Source organism: Lontra canadensis, unplaced genomic scaffold (genome assembly GCF_010015895.1).
Source record: "Lontra canadensis isolate GAN:19392208 unplaced genomic scaffold, GSC_riverotter_1.0 scaffold59, whole genome shotgun sequence".
Taxonomy (NCBI): Eukaryota; Metazoa; Chordata; class Mammalia; order Carnivora; family Mustelidae; genus Lontra; species Lontra canadensis.
Window position 1 is genome coordinate 8,637,050 of NW_022631053.1, and position 20,940 is coordinate 8,657,989.

Consider the following 20,940-nt stretch of genomic DNA (forward strand, 5'->3'; position numbering starts at 1 on the left):
AGCCAGTGACACAAAGATGCTGGGCCCAACAGAACTCATTCGAGGGTGGTTTGGAAAGCAAATGCCAGTTCCCAAGATGGCCGAAATAGAGGTTACAGCAGATCTGAGCCGCTGCCACTGACCAGCAACCATGCCTTCTCTCCCAGAAGGGCTCTGCAGTGGGATTTGGGGCACTGCTCCCAGCTGCCTCGTTTCCAGGCTTATCTGTCCAACCCTTCAGAGGAACTTATGAGCTCCCTAACATTCCTCTGATAAACTCCTTGTTTGCTTAAGTTAGAGCTCATTTCTGTCACTTGCCAGCAGGAATCGTGACTGGTTCGGTAACCATGAACTACGGAGAAGTTCTTAGGCTGAAACCGACATCACTGTACAGTGGAGGGAGCAGGTGCTCTGAGTACACCAGACGCTCTGACTTCCTCTCCTTCAGGGAAGATGACTCATCCTGAGTCTGTACAAGGGGCAACCCAGACTGACCCATTAGCAGGATCCATGACTGTGTCTTCTGTATCCTTTTGAAGTCAGTCAGGAATGATATCAGTTAGAATGTAAAGGTTCAGGCCCAAGGATATTCACTCTTGTAGACAAATGTCTTTCTCATTAGAAGACCCGGAGAATCAGTCAAAAGAGGAACTTCTCTAGTGGATAAACGGCTATTTTAACAATTAAGTACTGGTAGAAAGAAACCTGTAACTGTGTTACCTGGCCTTATTACAAATTCATGGTTACTACTACAGTTTGGTCCACTAGGATACACAGCCATCTCCTTTCTGGCCCCTACTCATCCACTAGGGAGCTGGTCCAAACCTTCAAGGAGCACCTCACGTTCCACACCCAACTCCAGACCAGCACACTCTTAGTGACCTTGCTTCCTTCCTTGCAGAGAAAATGGCAGCCACTCATGGGAACTCCTGCAGGTGTCTTTCTATTTATCTATCAAAAGCTAGATACCATCTCTCCTCCCGGAGTCAGAAGACTGCATCCTTTTCACTTCTTTTCTGGAGCTTACTTCAGCAATCCCGTCTCTTTTTCCCTTTTGTCTTTCCTCTTTGTTGCTCTTACTCCCAGCCAGCAGACACTTCAAATGTTTCCCATCCTTAGCAATATTAAACCCTTCCATGGCCTTACCTACCCTTTAATTACCATCCTTGCCTCTAGAGATGTCTTTTAATCTTAATATCCTCAGCACTTAGACCTATAATAGAATAAACATGCAGTTAATGTCTGATGAATGAACGAATAAATTGAACGGATGGTGGATCGATGGCTGCCTGTTAAGTAGGAATGGACTGAGGAATAAAAGTACTGAGTGAAGCAACCAAGCTCGCCTTTTCTGAGGCCCCCAGAATGTTCCATGAACTTTTGCTTACAAGTATTACAGGATATGACAGAGATGAAGAGATACAGTTTAATGCTGGGGAGTGCTAGCACCAGATAGCTCAGGGGCGTTCAGAGTATGAAGTGTCTTCTAGATACCCTGGAGCCTGAATTACGTGATGGCAAAGGGGGATGGTTAAGAGAGTTGGAAATGAACCAACCCCACAGGAAGGCAGTTCTGTCATCTAACATACGAAACACAAACTACTCCCACCTTGGTTGTATCGGCTATATCACCACGATGGTAACATGCTAAACACTAGACAGTAAGACTTGGCTCCTTCTCTACGGAATTCCTAAACTGAGGCTACAACTCTTCACTGCCTTCACGGGACTCTCCTTTCAGATTTTAGTCTACCAAATAGCCCATTTAGTTCTTTCAGTTTTTGTTTTCCTTTTAGAAAATAATGGCATGATAGTTAGATTCTAAGTCAGAATTCAAATCCAGATTCTGTGACATTGGGCAAAATAATGTAAATCATACAAGCGCTGGTAGCTTCATTTCAAATAGGAAAAGAAATAGCTTCATCTTGAGGGTCTTTTAGGGATTAAATGTGATCAGGGATATAAAAGTCCTCAGTATCATGTTTTATACATAATAAGCCATAAACATGCTAGCCATTACCATATTCTCTTTTTCTCCATTCAAACATGCTCAACTTCCCTTATTCCTTTTAAAAAACAAAAAACTAAACCCTCGCTCCCCTACAAGCCTTAGGGGCTCACCTCTTCTTTTTTAATGCGAAATATCTGAATAAGAACAGGCAACCCCAATCCACTTGCACCCAGTGACCCCCTAATCCTTCAGTGGGACACCGATGACACTGTTTTACTGTAACTCCAAGAACTGGATCTTAATGCTGAGTTACTCTGCTCTCCCTCTTGATTCTTCTATACTACTTGGTCATCCTGGTCCTCGGACTACCTTCTTTGATATCTGATAAATGGGTATATCTGTGTGAGACAGTGTGTGTGTGTGTGTGTGCGTGTGCGTGCGTGTGTGTCCTCTTCACTCTCTGAAGGTTGTGAACACATCTTTATATCTTCTTACATTTCTGTGTATAATTACATTCTGTGTATAATAAGGGAGGTCACTGACAAGAATGCATAGCACACGGGAGTATCAAAGATGCAGAAAACCTTAGAAATACTTTTCTTCCATCTCATTTTAATGGCTTGGTAATAGTCTCTCAGAGAGATGTATTATAATTTATTTAACAAATCTCAAATTTTTGGATATTTAGGTTGCTCCTAATTTTCACTATTATAAAAATCCTTGTAGAACAGTCTTTGTGCATCCATTATTATTTCCTCCGGATAAAGTCCCAGAAGCAGAATTGTTAAATCAAAGAGTGTATGCAATTCTAAGTTCTTTAATATGTACTGCCATACGCCCTCCAGAAAGGTTGTACTAATTTATCCTATTTTAGTTCTTATCTAGTTCTTTATAAAGAACTCCTGAGATATTTACCTGATTTCTCTCAAGATAATTGGTAGAACTTGGAGTTGGTTTATAATGCCCTCTATTTTACCACTCACTATAAATACTTAAACAGTTGAATCAAGGATAGGACATTTTTATTTGCTTAAACATCTTAATCTATCACCTTGGAGTTACTTTAATAAGACAGTTCTTGTTATTTTCCTTTGGCAAGGCAATTCACAAAGAACTAGTGGAATATTTTAAAAATTGATCAAACCAGTCTTCTTGGTTTGTCAGGTAGCTAAAGTAAATTAGCATATGTGCGGTATTTGTCAAACAAGCACATATCAGGGAAAGACTGATTACTTAAGAAAAGATTGCTTCAATCTGTTTAATATGAAATCATTATCTTCATTTCCTTGTAGAATTTATACTTAGATAAGTAACAGTGTTCTTGACATTTAAAAAATTAGAGTAGAGCTATCTTCCATGTTAAGAATGAAAGAAAATTAATATTGTATATTGACTGACATAGCCATTGTTCAATAAATATTTGCTGAAAAAAATAAATATGAGATCACACATTTTTTTCACTAAAGATCATCTATGTGCCTTATCGGAAAAACTTTACATATATGAACCTAAACTATGTTCTATAGTCTATGGTCTGTATTTAGCAGCACAAAATAACCAAACTAGGCTCTTTGGCTCTGAAAAATGCCCAGTCATACTTTAGATTGTACTGTAAATTCTTCTGTCCCTAGGGGAACAAGTTCATCGGCATTGCAACCTGGATCTTTTTTTTATTTTTTAACCTAAAGTAAATCCAAAATGACTGTAATCATTGAGGACCTGTGTACATCCTGAAAAGGATGGATGTGATTCCACTACTGTGGGTGGAGAACGGTGCTGGAGGTTCAAAGTAAAAAAGGATAAGAGCACCTATCTCACCTCAGAAACTGGAATTTTATTCATACCTCTTTTGAGAGGTTAATACAGCTGTCAGAGAAATAAAGAACAAAAGCAATCAAAATCACAAAGGACAGACTGGCATAATTAAGGAAGCCTTCTGCCCCTAAGCACCTTAGATTACACATCTCATTTGGTTTAATAAAGTCATTGTGGGGAGGAATGGCTTGTGAATTAAACAGCAATAGCATTGATTGTAAACACCAATCTACCATTTTCTTTAAGTCAACCAGCTTTCACAGGATAAGAAAAACAAGGATTGTAAAGCCTATGAAGTAAAGTTACTGAACACAATGTAATGATAATAAACCACAAATCAGTTGGGATTAATGAATATATGCATAGATTAATTTCAAGTATTCCTACAGCTTTGTTGGGCAAAGTACTGATGGTACTGTCAGAGTATTTTTCAACTTGCCAATCTTTATTAAGCCTACAAAGATGAATGATGAGTAAGTTAAAGGTTCTTAATTAGTACAAAAAAAATTACTAACTACTATAAGTACTATTTATTAGTTATACATCATGTGCTCAAAAAGGTTTGGTAAGCAGAATAAATAATTTAATTGGGACTTAATTTAAATTCACATGCTGGTGATAAAACATTTAATGTTAGTGGACCAATCTGATGAGGAATTTATTCAAGTAGATAATATGTGTTCTCTAGGGGACAGAAAAAGGATGCACATTTTAAATAATAAGCAAGGAATGGAAGTGAATATTAACTTCTGACTTTCTTTTTTAAATTAACATTTTAGGTATAATTACAAAAGACATAAAGCTCTCTGTGGGTAACTTAGAGAAGAGAAATTTTCTGAGAAGGGGAGAAAAAACAACTTATAAAAAGTCACTGCTGAGGGCACCTGGGTGGCTCAGTTGGTTAAGCAACTGCCTTCAGCTCAGGTCATGATCCTGGAGTCCCAGAATCAAGTCCCACATCGGGCTCCCTGCTCATCGGGGAGTCTGCTTCTCCCTCTGACCTCTCCCCATTCATGCTCTCTCTCTCTCTGTCTCTCGCTCTCGCTCTCACTCTCTCAAATAAATAAATAAAATCTTTAAAAAAAAAAACTAATTTAAGACAACTAGTATAAACATTTTAGTGCAAGTTAAGTTTTAAATTTTTATTAAATTTTTTTAAATTTTAAATTAAATTTTTTAAATTTCAGTTTTAAGTTTTATTAAATACTTTTTAAAAAAATCTGTTGAGGGATCACGTGGCTTGATTTCTCATTAAGTCTTATGTGTATTAAATGTATGGTTATTTGTGGGTAATAGATGATAACAGTATGGATAACTCAGAAATCATTTATTATTGACTTTAGCTTGCAATGTATAATTTTCCTAGTCATTAGCTCCCTACATATGCAAATTCTACATTAACTTTATTTATTTATTTATGATTCATTAAAAAAGTATTTGAGGTCACTTATAGAAATAACATCAAGAGTAAAGTGGTTAAATGAGAAACACAGAGTGACAAATGTAAAGTCCAGGAAAATAAAATGAAGCGATGTATCAGAGTAACAAATAAAATGATTTTTTATTAACCATAGGTCCTGTTCAGAAGTTAGAGTTCAGCTGTAAATTTGCTTCTGAGTTTCCTAGTAGCCAAATAAAATGGGAGATGTTATTAATAATATATTCTAACGCTTTAACTAAAAAAAAAAAAACTGTCCAAAAGAAATATAATGTTCTGAGGATCTCCCAGAAAGCAATGTGATCCATGGAGCCTCATAAAGGAGAAGACATGATTGAGCAGACTTAACACTGGCATATCTTCCCCATGTTGAAGAAATAAAAGGATGGCAGAAAGGGATTTTGAAGCATTAGAACAGCATAAAATACTTACTGGAAATGACATGTTCGCCACAGATAGTCCATGAATTGGGAACTTCAGGCTTATATTAGGGTAGGTTAAGAAGAAATGATGGCAACCAGTGTTGGCTGGTTTTACCTTCCCAGATAACTTTTGGTAAGTGTCCTCTCTTCTGTTTTAGGGAGCAAAATCCAGTCTGACCTCAGTTCACTAGCATTCTGGACTAAGGCAGAGACCTCTTCTTTATATTTTTATCTACTTTCTTTATACCCTACTTGCTTATACTAAGATTGTAGGTTAAAAGGAATAAAGTAAATTAGAATCGACAGTTTCAAATTACAGGTACAAAATGTGTTGCTGGTATAAACATGTTTGGTTTTATTTTTGAGTACTCAGCATGAGAGCAATGAATCCAAATCTTGGTTCTTATTCCTCAAGTGGAAAGTATCCTGGGGCCCAATTCTTAAAACAGACAGAAAGGTCACCAGGATGTGGAGAACAGAAAATCCTTTTCTTTCTCTGATTGCTCGTTCTGAGATCTGGTCTTAGGTTGGAATGAAAAAGCTGTCATTTGTCCTGGGGGGTTCCAGTCACCTGTACCTCACTTTAAAAAAGGCACAAGTTTAGGAAAAATCAACTATACTAAATTTTCATAAGTAATAAGCTTGAAAGGGATAAATATCATAAAGGGGTAGCTGCTGTATGCATAGAGAAGGTGGTCTCAACAACAATATGTCTTAACTTGGATAAAAGGCATCTTCTTTACTTGTGGAAAGTAGATTGCTCGGGCAGCATCTGGTACCTACTTAGTCAGAATCTGAGTCAGAATCTCCAGCCATGGGGCCAAGAAACCTACTTTAAGCAAGTGCTCCAGGTTGTTTGTATAAATAAGTAAGTTTGGAAAACTTACTTGCCCTAAAACCCACTTATAAAAATGCTCAGCAATCCAGGACTAGAAGGGGACTCCTTAAGCTTTTTTTTAAAGAAAACTACCAAAATCTTATAGCAGATGTGATATTTTGGTGAAACTGTACAAACATTCCCAATAAAACCAGGAACACTATAATGCTGACTACTGTGTGTTCCTGGTTTTATTCAAGAGGTCTTAGCCATTGCACTCCAGTAAGAAAAGGAAAGTATAAAAATGGCAAAGGTTGGGGCGCCTGGGTGGCTCAGTGGGTTAAGCCGCTGCCTTCGGCTCAGGTCATGATCTCAGGGTCCTGGGATCGAGTCCCGCATCGGGCTCTCTGCTCAGCAGGGAGCCTGCTTCCCTCTCTCTCTCTGCCTGCCTCTCTGTCTACTTGTGATCTCTCTCTGTCAAATCAATAAATAAAAATCTTAAAAAAAAATAATTAAAAAAAAATAAAAATGGCAAAGGTAGACCAAAGCTTTCATCATTCATAGATAATTGGTCTTTTCCTGAGAAATCATAAAAGACACACTGGAAACTATTAGAACTAAAAAGAGTTTATCAAGGTTTCTGGGTAGAACTGATGAAATTTTTTAATATGCAATAAATCACAAACCACAATTTAAAATGCTGCTGAAAATTTCAACAAAATTTTAAAATAAGAGTAGTTAATAAAAATGTACAAGATCAGAGAAAGACCAATACCATATGATTTCACTCATATGTGGAGTTTAAGAAATAAAATAATGTTCATAGGGGAAAAAAGAGAGTGTCAAACCGAGAAACAGACTCTCAACCATAGAGAACAAAGTGATGGTCACCAAAGGGGAGGTGGGTGGAGGGATGAATGAGTGGATGGGAATTAAGAAGTGCATTTGTGATGAGCTGTACTGTACTGAGTACTGTAAAGTCTTGAGTCTTACTAAACTCTACACTGAAACGAACAAACAAAAAAGTAAAAGATCTTCATGGACACTGTTATAAAAGTTTACTAAAAAATGTAAGACCTCAATAAATGGAGTGATGTAATGTATTCACTGTACTAGAACTTTTTGATGAGCTTTGAAACATGTCCAAAGGAATCTCAACCAGCTTCTAGGCAAACATTTCCAGCTTTGTGATAACTCATCTAAAATAATGGGCAATAGTTTTTAAAGCTCACAGGATCTGTAACCAATTAGTTAGTTGTCTCACATTATTTGAAGTTTTGGATATAATTTAATTTGATTGCTCATTTCTTTTTTTTTTTTTAAGATTTTATTTATTCATTTGACAGACAGAGATCACAAGTAGGCAGAGAGGCAGGCATAGAGAGAGAGGAAGGGAAGCAAGCTCCCTGCTGTGCAGAGAGCCCGATGTGGGACTTGATCCCAGGACCCTGAGATCATGACCTGAGCCGAAGGCAGAGGCTTTAACCACTGAGCCACCCAGGTGCCCCTGATTGCTCATTTCTTAAAAACCTCTTACTCTATGATCTCCACGGGCCAGATCCTTCTGCCACCTACTAAAGAATTCTTAAAGTCAGGTATGAAATACAAATTTACATTTCCATACAAAAAATTTACATAAGCTTCAAGGACATAAATTTTCCATTAACTTTTAGGAATGGATTGTGCAGACAGAAAGCTAAACTAAACAACTTACTCGGGATTGCTTATACTGTCTTCGTGCTGCCTTGACCCTTCCACCCTCTTTACTGACACCTGAGTCATACCTTTACTTGGTCATAAACCCATCTATTTGAAGGGACATCAAGTGTCATACAAACAAATTTCAAAACAGAGCGATTCTGCCACTTGTTTGCAGGTCTAACAAAGAAGTGGAAGGAACATTACTAACAAAACTGAGGAGAAACAGTTGGAAAAAAATATGGACGTTTCATTTAGAACATCTTTGTTATTCCCAGTGTACATCAAACATATTTAGATATAATTAACCATGTGCTATTCCAGACCCCACTGGCTACCTAGCAAACAGTCATTTCCCCCTTCTTCACTCCTAAGAAAAGCCTGATGCTTTTTCAGGTATTGGATGATTAGGCAATTTAAGAGATGAAAGACTCATCTTCATTTGTCTATGCTAATGATGCTAAGTAATCCCATTCATCTTGCCAACAGTCATTTTTGGAACAGACCTGTGATAGACAATGAACTGTGAAGGGAAATCTGCTTCAGGTCCTTCTAGGGGGAGCTTTCTTCCCCCTTAGAAAAGGCATTCCCGGGGCACCTGGGTGGCTCAGTGGGTTAAAGCCTCTGCCTTTGGCTCAGGTCATGATCCCAGGGTACTGGGATCCAGCCCCAATGGGGCTCTCTGCTCAGCAGGGAGCTTGCTTCCCTTCCTCTCTCTGCCTGCCTCTCTGCCTACTTGTAATCCATCTGTCAAATAAATAAATAAAATCTTCAAAAAAAAAAAAAAAAAAAGGCATTCCCTTTCCCATCTCCAGGTGCCCTGAAGTACAACAGTGATCTTTTAACAAGGTAAAGTCAGTTTAAGAACAGCAACATATGAGGATGCAGGGCAGAAGGATGTGACGAATTCAACTCCTGATGACCTCTTTAAACTAATGAATTACCTAACCCAGAAATGATTTTATCTCTAGGCTACTTCTTTTTTTTTTTTTTAATTTTATTTTTTATAAACATATATTTTTTTCAGGGGTACAGGTCTGTGAATCGCCAGGTTTACACACTTCACAGCACTCACCATAGCACATACCCTCCCCAATGTCCATAATAACCCCACCCCCCCAGCCCCCCTCCCCCCAGCAACCCTCAGTTTGTTTTGTGAGATTAAGAGTCACTTATGGTTTATCTCCCTCCCAATCCCATCTTGCTTCATTTACTCTTCTCTCTAGGCTACTTCTTAAGTGAGAAAATTTATTTCCTTTAGCACTTAAGCCATTTTGAGTTTGGTTTTCCTGTTTCTTGCTGTAAAAAAAAAAAAAAAATTCAAAGTGATTCAGTGCCAAGCACAGTGGTCTAAATGGGCACATATTATTGAAACAACTTACAGTCATTCCCCATACCTAATCTAAATGTAAACGATTATACTTTTTAAAGGAATGTGTGAAGTTGTGAAGTAGTTTCACTAATATAGGAGGACAAAGTGACATGCTATTTGGAGATCTGGCTACGGAAATATTTTCTCTTTTGCTCATGGAAAGATGCAGCCTTTTACTCCTCTATGGTTTGTGGCCCTATGACTTCTGTCTTTTTCTCTAGAAAGTACGTAATGATACTCTTTAGATCAGCCACTGGTTAAAGTCTACCTTGGTGTTACTTTAGGAAATCAACATGATTTAAACATAATTTTTCTTTTCTCTCAACGAAAACAGAATTTTGATATTGCCTTTCTCTGGTGGAGTCCTAAATCCTGAATAAGGCCTGTATAATGGAACTCACAAATATTTTTCTGATTAATAAAAATGATTCCAAAGCTGAGCTTTAAAGTCTGGTGAAATCTAAGTAAATTGTACAAATACAGACTCAAAGCACTTCAAAGCACGGCTTATAAAAACCAACATTGTGGTACATCTCTCCATTGAGTTCAGAGATTGCCAAGTTAATGATGAGTTTTTTCCTCCTGATTTATAAGAGTTATCCTGGGACCTACGTTTCTGTGTAAAACAAATGCAGCACTAATTAATAATGAAAGCAGCTCTAGGGCTCCGTCACCATGGCAGTAAAGCTCTTGTCTAAAACCAGAACTGTTTCCTTTACACTTTAATGGATTAGATTTAACTTACTTTCTATATTGCTCAATGCAGTTTCAGGGCATATGCATGCTTAATGAATATTTGATGGTGACTATGACTGTACATAACGTATCTTAGTGTCCACAGGAAAATGATAAAACATTCTAAGGTATAGTACTCTAATAAATTTATATATACATACATACATATATATATACACACACACACACACACACACACACATACACGTACATATATATAAATTATATAACAAAAGAGGAGTCATGCCTTTTCATACTAATACTTTGTGTTAAGAAAACTGGAAATAAAAGATATAAGAATTAAAATCTATTATCTAATATGTTCTAACAATCTATATAACATTTCTATATAATACTGTGCTTAATCCTAACCATAATCCTATGGATTGTATTGGAATTCCCACTTCCTGAATCTAAGATGCCATCAGTGTGTGATGAACCAATATTTTACATATCAGTAGGAAAAATTCAGCCAATGAAATTATGATATATCATATGTAAGATACACCCCGATTTTAAAAAAGCCAAAATGTAAAAATAACATGTATCTCAAAAATAATAATAAAACATGATACTGATCAGAAAATTCACTCAAGGCATATAGCCAGTTACAGCTGTGGTCAAGACAAGCCAGTTGTCCACCAGAGATCCTTGTTGCCCTTTCATAGTGTAGCGTTCCTGTGCAGAAACGGCTGTCTAGTCAGAAATGACATTTTCCACTTTCCTGAGTTCTGACCAAGAGAAATGTGGCATAATCGATGTTGTCACTTCCAGGCCAAAGTAGTAAAGAAGCACAAGTCCTTTTCCCATCCTCTCCCTTAAACTCTTAGTTATGTTAATGACCAGGATGATCTTAGAAACTACCTGCTGAATATGGAAAAGATTCTGTGTCAGCCTAAGTCCCTGGATGACTGCAAAGGACAGAGCACGCTCCTCCCCCCACAATACCCCTAAACCCATCTTGCTTAAAACAGGGACTCCACATCTGCCTGGACATGAACAATAAGTAAACTTTTACTGTATCAAGCCACTGTAATTCAGGGCTGGTCTGTTGTATCAATTGGAATTACTCCACAGAGAGTAGCAGAATTAGAATTTGAATGTCAAGTTCCAATGCCTGGGTTTACTCTGTGGTATCATGCAAAGACAAACCTCTAAAGTTACCCCTTCCAAAATAAACAAACAAAACAAAGCAGGCATAATTGCTTCATTTTAAGCAGATTTCATCAGCTGTTTTGAAAGAATGGGCAGAAGTCAATAGATTTAAGAATGACGAATTTCAGAGAAAAAGTCCAGAGAGGGACAAGTAAATTGTGTGTATATAATAGCACAGAGGTGAGAACAAACAAAACAAAATATGAGGGAGTTATTTTCAAAGTGGGAAACGGTGACATATGTATGCTCTCTCCTTTCTGTCCTGTTTCAGTTTAATACAGTTTCAGTTCAGGTAAAGAAGATCCAGGCACTTGTTATAATCCTAGCCTACTAGGGGCGCCTGGGTGGCTCAGTGGGTTAAGCCTCTGCCTTCAGCTCAGGTCATGATCCCAGGGTGCTGGGATCGAGCCCCGCATAGGGCTCTAGCCCCACATAGGGCTCTAGCCCCGCATAGGGCTCTCTGCTCAACGGGGAGCCTGCCTCCCCTCTCTCTCTGCCTGCCTCTCTGCCTACTTGTGATCTCTGTCAAATAAATAAATAAAATCTTAAAAAAAAAAAAATAACCCTAGCCTACTAAATGGTTTACTGTCTGAAGCTAAACATAGTCTTGTGACTTAGAAGAGCCTGAAGAAAAGGAAAGGGATGAAGGAGCAGCTTGACCGGTAATGGATAAAAAGGAAGGGAAGGGACAGAAAATGGGAGAGGTGACAAGCACGGGTTCTCCATTCAAGACAAAGTCACGAACCATGGCTTCACTATTTCTCATCCTAGAGTTGGTGATCTTGGGCAATCATTTAACCTCAAGGTCACTTCTGTCAACTACAATGGTACCGTAACAGAATGTACCTCACAGGCTCTTATGAAAAGGATGTGAGACAATGCATGTATGAGGCTCATCCTATCCATGAGAACACGCTGAATACTAGTTGTTACTCTGCTGGCAATCATTATTAATCATTAGCTTCCTCTCCCACCTCATAGCAAATAGCCAAGTATGCTTTTAATGTAAATCTCTTCTACAGATAAAAAGTACAATTCCTTAGGAGAAAGTCTGCCCTCCGCTATGAAACCCACTGAGGTTAAGAGCCTGAGGAAGTTTTGGCTTCAAATGAACAAAACAACAACAACAACAACAAAAATTGTTAACATGCCTTGAGGGAATGATGAGAAGGGAAAATATAAAGGTATGTTTGGTACAGGATACCTCAAACATCAGTTTCACTTTATTGCTTACATAAAAATAGCCTTTTTTTTCACTTCACAATATAATAAGAAATAAAAAAGAGAATAGCACACACAGAAAACTTACCCTTTGTTTTTCATTTGAACCCTTTTTATTGGTTTCTTTTTTGCTTTCATCTTCATATACTAGAACAAAGTCAATTCTTCGCTGACCGTCATTAAAAAAAAGGGAGTTGGGTTTCCCGTTAAATTCTTCCTGTGTGGGGGAAAACAAATTTTAACATAATTTTTAAGTGTCCATTTATAAGTGTTTATTTTCTAGTTTTAATCGGTACCTCAGTGTGTTTATAGAGAAAAAGAAATCCATTGCTAGTTGCTTAACCAAGAGGTCAAGGTCACCATGATCTTTGCAGGCATAGCGTGTTCTAAGTGAAAGAAGTCCTTAGATTAAGCAGTTTAGGATCATTCTACAAACACATGGGAATTTATCAGTATTTCCTGTGTAAACACAATCATCTCAGAATTGTTCCCTCCTCGAGCAGCAAAGGAGTTACCACTTTGTAAATAAACAGTAACCAGAGGTACCTATCTGAAGTAGAGAAGTTTAGTTTCTTCTTCTTTTAGGAAGAAAAATCAAAGACAAAGCACCGTTCATGAAAAATCTCATCCTTCTTAAGCCATATTTTCTAACCTTTCTCACGGGACCTCACCACTTCACAGAAAGTACCACTTTATAACATTAAACATGCACCAGATGACGCTCTGATAAACACAAAAGCTACAGTGGTTGTTGGTATTTGTTCCTGAATCCACAAAAGATACCCTTCCTCGCCTAGCAAATAAAACAAACAAATGACCCCAGCGACAATCATAAATAAGTGAGTCTTTAGTTTAGAGCTTAAAAGCCTTATGGCTTAAAAATAAAGAAATAATGGTGCAACACAGACCTAACAGCGTTTAAACAATCTTTATTACCATGTGGATTTGAAAAGAATTGTTTTAATTTGCTCTAAGCAAAGACTTGGGTTTGTGTTTCTCACACAGTTTGTGGGGACGCTGATGTGAATTCTGTTGCTGTTGAAGAATCAGACTACTTTTTAACTGATATGTAACATTTCTAAATTTGTAACTTTTTCATTAAAAACTCATGGGGGGATGGCATTTTGTAGTCATTTGGTAGAACCACTTAATCCCTAAATGCGATTAATTCTTCTCTGTACTTTAGCATCAGTTCATACAAAAATCACCGCCCCTTCTTCCTTTCCTTCACACTTTTGAAGAGACCTTTTGCTGAATGTATATAAGATACTTGTCATTCCTTTCTTTTCCACCAGGGAGTGGGTGATGGTTTACTTGCCAGTAGTCACACCGCCTGACACTCAATGGGTTGCCTCACCTGTGGAGCACATGCTGCTGGTGTAACCTCATTCCACACACCTTCACACCGGTCACACTTCACCAGGGATTCTAACCACCAGCAGTGTGACTTCCCCAGCCTGAGCACGGTGGAGCCAGGACAATAGACACATCCTTGCCTTAGGCTGGGGCCACTATCGATTCTTTTATTTACAATTTCAGCTCTTTAACACCCATCGACTGTAAAAGTGTTTCAAGCTATACAAAAGTGCTAAAGCCCTGTCTTTTTCATTTCAGCCACAAAGTCCTTTGGGCTCCTTCCATTTCTCTTCCTTTCAATAAAGAGGTCATTATTGGTGACAGCCAGGGTGGCTGCTAGGGGAAAACTTTGTGTAGAGGGGAAAGAAAAAAAAAAAAAAGAAAAGAATAATTTCTTCAGAACGGCAAAGGGGAGGCAGAGTTGGGTGGAAGAGAGTCACAAGGACCTGGTCACCATTACAGACGTCTGAAAAGCGTACAAAAGCCACTTGTTCTCTGTAGCCCACGTTCTGTTGCCTTTGGTGGCATCCAGCCGGACTCACTGACATGAGGGTCCGAAGCATGAGACCGGGAAGGAGCACCACATCTGCACATGGCTCCCGGCACTCCCCAAGCACGGCCCTAGCTTGGCCACACAGACCGGAGGGCAGCTCCCACGTATTCTGGTCTGTATGCATGTCTTTCATGGGTAACAGAAGACCATGGCCCTTTGTTTGGAGGAAAGCCTCAGTGACTTGGCATCAGCCGTCTGTATGAAATTACTAGGTCAAACTCTGATATGGTATTACTGGAACGCAATGCCAGGGAAAGGAGGCCAGTTTTCTGCTGCTATGAAATCCAGGTTTCCCATCTCTTGGCAGAAGATTTCCTACTAGGCAATTGGGAAGAAGGAGGAAACAACGCAGGGCTGGAAAGAATAGGTTACAAACAAGAAATCTGGCCTAAATTTAAAAAGACTGATTTATGAACAAAACTGGGTCTTTTTAAAGGCTGGATTTTTCAGTAATAACTCTACTACAGCCCTAACTCACCCAATAGGACATTGAAATAACAGAGAATTAAAAACTAATTCCTCTCCTAAAGTTTTGCTTTAATGAAGTAAAGTTTTAGTAATCTCTCAGGATAAATACTGATAAACTTCTTTAAAGAATGACTATTTGTTCAGTGATGAATTAGTCTAGTCCTGACCTTTCTGCCTTTCTTGGTCCCTACTCAAAACCTGATCTTTATGCTTTCTGACCAAGTCAAATGGCACCAAGACAAAACACAAAAACCCTGAAAGCACACATTATTCTGAAGAGGACATCTGGATGGCCAACAGACAAATGAGAAGATGCTTACTGCCATTCATCATCAGGGAAATACAAATCAAAACCACAATGAGATACCACCTCACACCTGTCAGAACAGCTAAAATGAACAACACAAGAAACAACAGATGTTGGCAAAGATGTGGAGAAAGGGGCATCCTCTTATACTGTTGGCGGGAATGCAAGCTGGTGCAGCCACCCTGGAAAACAGTATGGAGGTTCTCCAAGAAGTTAAAAATAGAGCTACCCTAGGATCTGGCAATTGCACTATTAGGTATTACCCAAAGGACACAAAAATAACCAATGCCCTCACTGGTCCCGAGGATACTAGATTCCACCAATCGAACATTCATTTACTCATTGGTGGCCATGTGACCTAATGTTATACTTTAAGTTAAAGGCTACAGGGGTTTAAAAAAAAAAAAACCATATTCATTTGCCATTATATCAAAACCCGTGCTGCCAACCACCAAGGAACAGGGGACCTGACCACCTCTGTCTTTGGCTGTTGCCTTTGACATTTCATGCTTGGGATGCAGAGGAGACATGCTGGTCTGAGCAGTAAGAACCTGGCTGCGGAGAAGAGGAGAGCAGATAAGAAGGGAGGTCTGGTGTGATCATGCAAACGATGTTATCCAGGCCTCCCTCCTCTCTGCTGGCTTCTTGCCTTCTTTTACTTTGTGGGGCGGATCCTTCAACAAAAGAGCCCCAGAGGGCAGGATCTGCCTTAACCAAATCAGGATAAAAAATGCAAGCAGCAAAATTCTGTGCCCAGTGCTTTTAAGCTAGAGTTGTGAATTTAGGAACTTGAAAAAATTTTGCTATTGGCTAAGGGGTACGGATGGGTATGAGTCCCACCCCAGGATTCAGTTAAGACCTCGTACTTACTATAGGACAAGAGACTGAGAAAGAACATCCTATTGGACAGAAAGACAAGTCTGAAGATGAGCATTTTCCAGTAATTATTTGGTAGGAAAATTTCTCATAAGCAATCTCTGGCTTAAATAAGGCCTTAGCCTTCTTGATGAGAATGCTGCTGGTATATGAAGGGTCATACGATGGTGAGGTCTGTCTTCTAGGTGGAGAAAGAAGGGCTCGGTTGAGACAGGAGCTGGGGAGCCGCAGTGTGAGTGGCACTGCTCTGTTCTAGGTGAGCGGCCCATCTTACTAAAGCAGCCTCATGCGATCCCTGTTATCAGCACTTGGCAAGGCCGGGAAATAATTTGCTGCTAAACATTTGTCCAATCTCATCCTTCTCAAGTGTCCACAAATTGGGTCCTCAAATAACCCTGCCAAAACAAGATTGGAAGTCCTATTCCACAATAGAGGCATCTATTCCTAGAGCTTAAAGTGCTGAATTTAAGTTTTTGTCCAAGATCTACATAAAAAGCAGTCCAACTGGGATTTTTGCTCAAACTTTCATGTGTAAGCATGAGTGAAACCTTCCCTGGACAGCAAGTGATATCTGATTTTATGTCCAGAACTGTCAAAGAGTGTTCCCAATAGGGCTGTCATTTACTATGATATTGGAGAGTAGTCCAAGCTTATTTGGGTAATGGTCTCATCCTTTATAAGAAGCAGGATGCAAGAGAGATTTAATGCCTAACAATAATGGTTGAGGAATTACATCACGAAAAATAAACAGTATCAAAACACTCACACAACTAAAGAGCAACTGATATGTGAATGTGGAAAAAATGTGACTCTCTGCCATCTTTAAGACCAGTAAAACAAAGCTAACTAACTCCAAGAAGGACACAACAGGAAAAAAAGCCAACTTTAATCACAGAGAACTAAAGTGAAAATATTGGATCTTCTAATTTTTCAGTCAACCCTGAATCCATGCGCATAGCAAGTTCTAGGGAAATCGAAGTTCAGAAGCAAAAGCCTTTATGTAAATATTTAGATCTCCCAAAATATGGAGCACAGTGGAATTTTATTTACATGCCATACAGTTACGAGATATACTCTGAAGTGTTTTCCCTAACTGTAGGAGAATTCCAGGAGATTCAAAGCATAAATAATAGTGGAACCTCCAAATTCTTTCCTTCTATGAGATCTCCTCTTCCGTCTGCAAAATAGTGAGAAAATGCGAAGTAGAAATAAAAATGCCAAGCCCTGCCGGTATGGAAGGCTTGATGCCGAAGGTAGAAAGACTGGTATTGTGGAAAGTAGCATGGAAAAGAGGAATTGACCTGTTCACAGGGATAAGGAGAAATACGTGGACACACACGGGAGCCAAACCAGAAGTCAGGTCAGTTAACTGGTGTCTTGGAGGAGATGAGCGAGCATGTTTTTGACTGGACTCAGGCATTCAGGAACACTAAAGGGAAGGAAGTCAGCAGAAAGAGGGTCTGTTCCAGGAGGAAGGCGTATCCAGAATAAGGACTCTGGTTTGTTTCAGAGTCAAGCACGTCAGAATGTTCCACAAAGATTCCTTGATGATGATGCTGTAATGATCCAGGTGTACTCAAGACCGACCCAGAATATTTGTACACACCAGTCTCCTTTCCCACTCTGTTAACCTCTGAAGACCAGTGGCCACATCTTGTTCACCGTGAGTTCTCTGCTGAGCCTTGCATATAGCACAAGCTTGGTTTACTTTTTTCTTAGGAAAAAAAATTACCTTTTCTCCCCTATGATAAAAGTAATATATCCTCAATTTAAAAAATTCTGAAGATACGGAAGAGTAAAAAGGAATAAACAGAAGTCATTTGTAATCCCACCTCCCAGAGCTGAGCTGAGTGTAGTATTTTGGAGTAATCCTTTCAGGTTTTCATGCGTGCACACACACTAACCAAAATGGTCCCATACCCTACATACTGTTTTATAAACATCTCTCACAGACATTTTTCTAGCTTGATCTAAAGCGCTGTGTCATATTTAATCACTACAATATAAACATTTCCTCTGCTGATGAACACATAAATTGTTTCCAATTTGCTGCTTTTATAAACACTGATGCAATGAGCATCCTTGTATATGTGTATCTGTGCACATGTTCAATGACTATTTCCTTGGGCTTAATTCTAGAAGATTTTAAGTGGCACAGCCTTTTCAGAAGCTTTTGACATATAGGTCACTAAACTGTCATTGTAATATTTATGATAAATGAATACTTGCACCAGCAGAGTATGAAAATTCCTTTTCCACCCTCACCAGATTTCAGTTATTTTCACTTTCCCCATGATCATCAAAATATCTTTTTTTCATTTGCACTTTTTAATTAGAGAGTGCCAACATTTTTATGGGTACTGTCCAACTGAATTACTGCTTTTGTGAAATGCCAATTACTATTCTTGACCTAACTGAATTATATTATTATTTAATCCCTATTCAGTAGATTCTCTTGAGTTTCACTGATGAGATCCTAAAGACCATACAGGCAAATGGGGCAAGTGGGTAAATGGTAATATAGAAGGGGCCCATAAAATTACCAAGTAAGTCCCAAAAGGAAAAGGGAGAAATATTTTAGGGTACGGTCCATCAGTTGTGGGTTTAACGATGTAGACATGTTTTCCGAAATTTCAGACATTGAATTGGAATGTGCTATATAGAGATCCTTGCCCCAAGCTGACATACGTTCCATTACAGTTTATATGCTACCGCTGTAACTACCAAGTAGCAGTTATATATTTTGACTCAAAAATTTCTGAAAAAAAAAAAAAATTTAGAACTTAACACTTATTTAGTCCATAAGTGATTTTTGTTGCAGGCATTGGTAATTGGCTCTAACCAGTTCCCAAATAGCTGAACTTATGGGTTTTAGTTCTTTCTCAACAGGGATAGATACAGCTCACTTATAAATGCTCATTAGGTTGTGTCATGAAAATGACGCTGCTGCTTCTATGTTTTTGGTTATACCCACAAGGGAACAGGCACATGCCCACGGGTTGCTGGTTTGGTTTATGCATTTTGCCTTTGTTTCCTTTTGCTTGAGTTAAAATAAACTCTGGAGTTCTATTATTAGAACATCACATCTCAGATGCTGGGTGAGTATAAAGGCATAATGCCTTAGGCATAATTACTGTTAAATATTCTCCTCCAGCCCATGCCAAGGAAACAGTAGTTTCATCAAATGAAGTTCTCACATGACTTTATATATTCTTCAAATTTCTGAACCAAGCTTGAGGAAATATGAAAATAGAACTTTTAATGACCTTTGTAAAGTAGAACTTCCTTAAAAGGAGTTACATAACTAGAGTAGATAACAAGCTTTCAGAAAATTTTCAGGGAGATGCTCATAGGACGCTCCTCCCAGGGCAGGGGCTTTGTTTGAACCTTTTCCTTAACCCTGTGGTAAGAGCTAGGATTGGGATTTTCAGTGGCATAGCTATATATATTTTTTCTCTCTCCTGTTTTTCCATACACTTTCCAACCATTTTAAAACCTCTGGTTAGCATTCCTTAATGGTGATCTGCAGAAAAGAAGAGGAATAAGAAAAATCACAAAGAAAAAGACAAAAGTGTGAAAATGCCTAAAGTAGTTGTTTTCATGCTTTTCCAGAAGCAGCCATCACTGGTTTGCATAGTTCACATCCGATAACGGTAACACTGGTGAAATGTGGGTGAGATTAAGCTGTAAATATTCCCAATAAAACCTATGGAAAGATAAAGTGATAGATGTGATAAAACAAGTCAAGTGGTATAAGACAGTAGTTCCGAGAGGCAACGATTATCCTCCTGGAGGCTGACCTCTTAAGGTTTCAATATCCCCAAAGTGTCTTGCTTTTGCTTTCATAACACATTATGGATTTAACATTCTTAAACATGTTTTGAATCTATTAGAATTTTCAGTTTGTACTACCTCTTGAGGAAAAATGTTCTAAAGGTTTCCCACCTAGGCAAGATGGTTGTTCTAAATAAACTTTTTGGACCTTTAAGAAATAACTCCCAATCTTATATTCTGGAATCCATTAGAACCAAAAGAATATTTGGACCAGATCCTTGATGATTTAATGGGCTTTCACAATATTCTGTCCACAACTTTAAGATCATCAGTCTTAAGAAACAATGGTTTTCCTGTGACTTTATAACTACAGGGTTCCCCTCCACCTACCCTCCTATTCCTCTCAGGCAACCATATTTCAAGTGGCTTTCACATATCTAGTTTCAGTTCTCGGAAAACTAACTGGTTATGACTCAAAAATATTCACTGGTAGTTCTCATTCACCAAATCCATTGCTGTGAACCATTTCCTTTTCCTAGTCACCTAAGTCACATGTGACCTGGATTACAAGTCCCTGAAATTTTAAGCTTTTGAAAGAAAATCCTACCTCATAGAAGGTGATTATAATCTTAGAATGAACAGAAAACAGGGTTTCAAACTGGTTATTCAGAATGTCAAACTGCAGACGATATGGAAGAAGGTAGCACTGGGGGTGTAACCAAGGCAACAAGTCAAGCTCTTTCCTAGGCTCCTGTCCAACTCCTCTTCCCAGGCTCCCTTAAAGTTACAATCCGTCACTCCCAGAGGCTCTTCATCTTTTACAGAATGTTGCTGTTTCTCATCTGAGAACTGCCCTGGGTTATTTTTAGCTTTTCAGCTGCTCAGAGTTTGCAACACAAGAGTCCTGTCATCAACACTCACTCCCTCAAAGACTGTTATGTCCCATGTATCCATGGGCCATAATCTTCTCAGACTACTTCTCTGAGAATTGGTGTTTACAAGC

General features: G+C 38.7%; 1 protein-coding gene across 3 annotated transcripts in view; it reads right to left on the reverse strand.

Moving 5' to 3' along the window:
* Positions 1-20,940, reverse strand: part of ANO6 (anoctamin 6) — a 182,849-nt gene that overhangs the window by 64,772 nt on the left and 97,137 nt on the right. For all 3 annotated transcript variants that reach the window (XM_032876974.1, XM_032876973.1, XM_032876975.1), the window contains one exon: positions 12,692-12,820. In XM_032876974.1, coding sequence (XP_032732865.1) covers positions 12,692-12,820 — 129 coding nt within the window. The remainder of the gene's footprint in view (positions 1-12,691; positions 12,821-20,940) is intronic.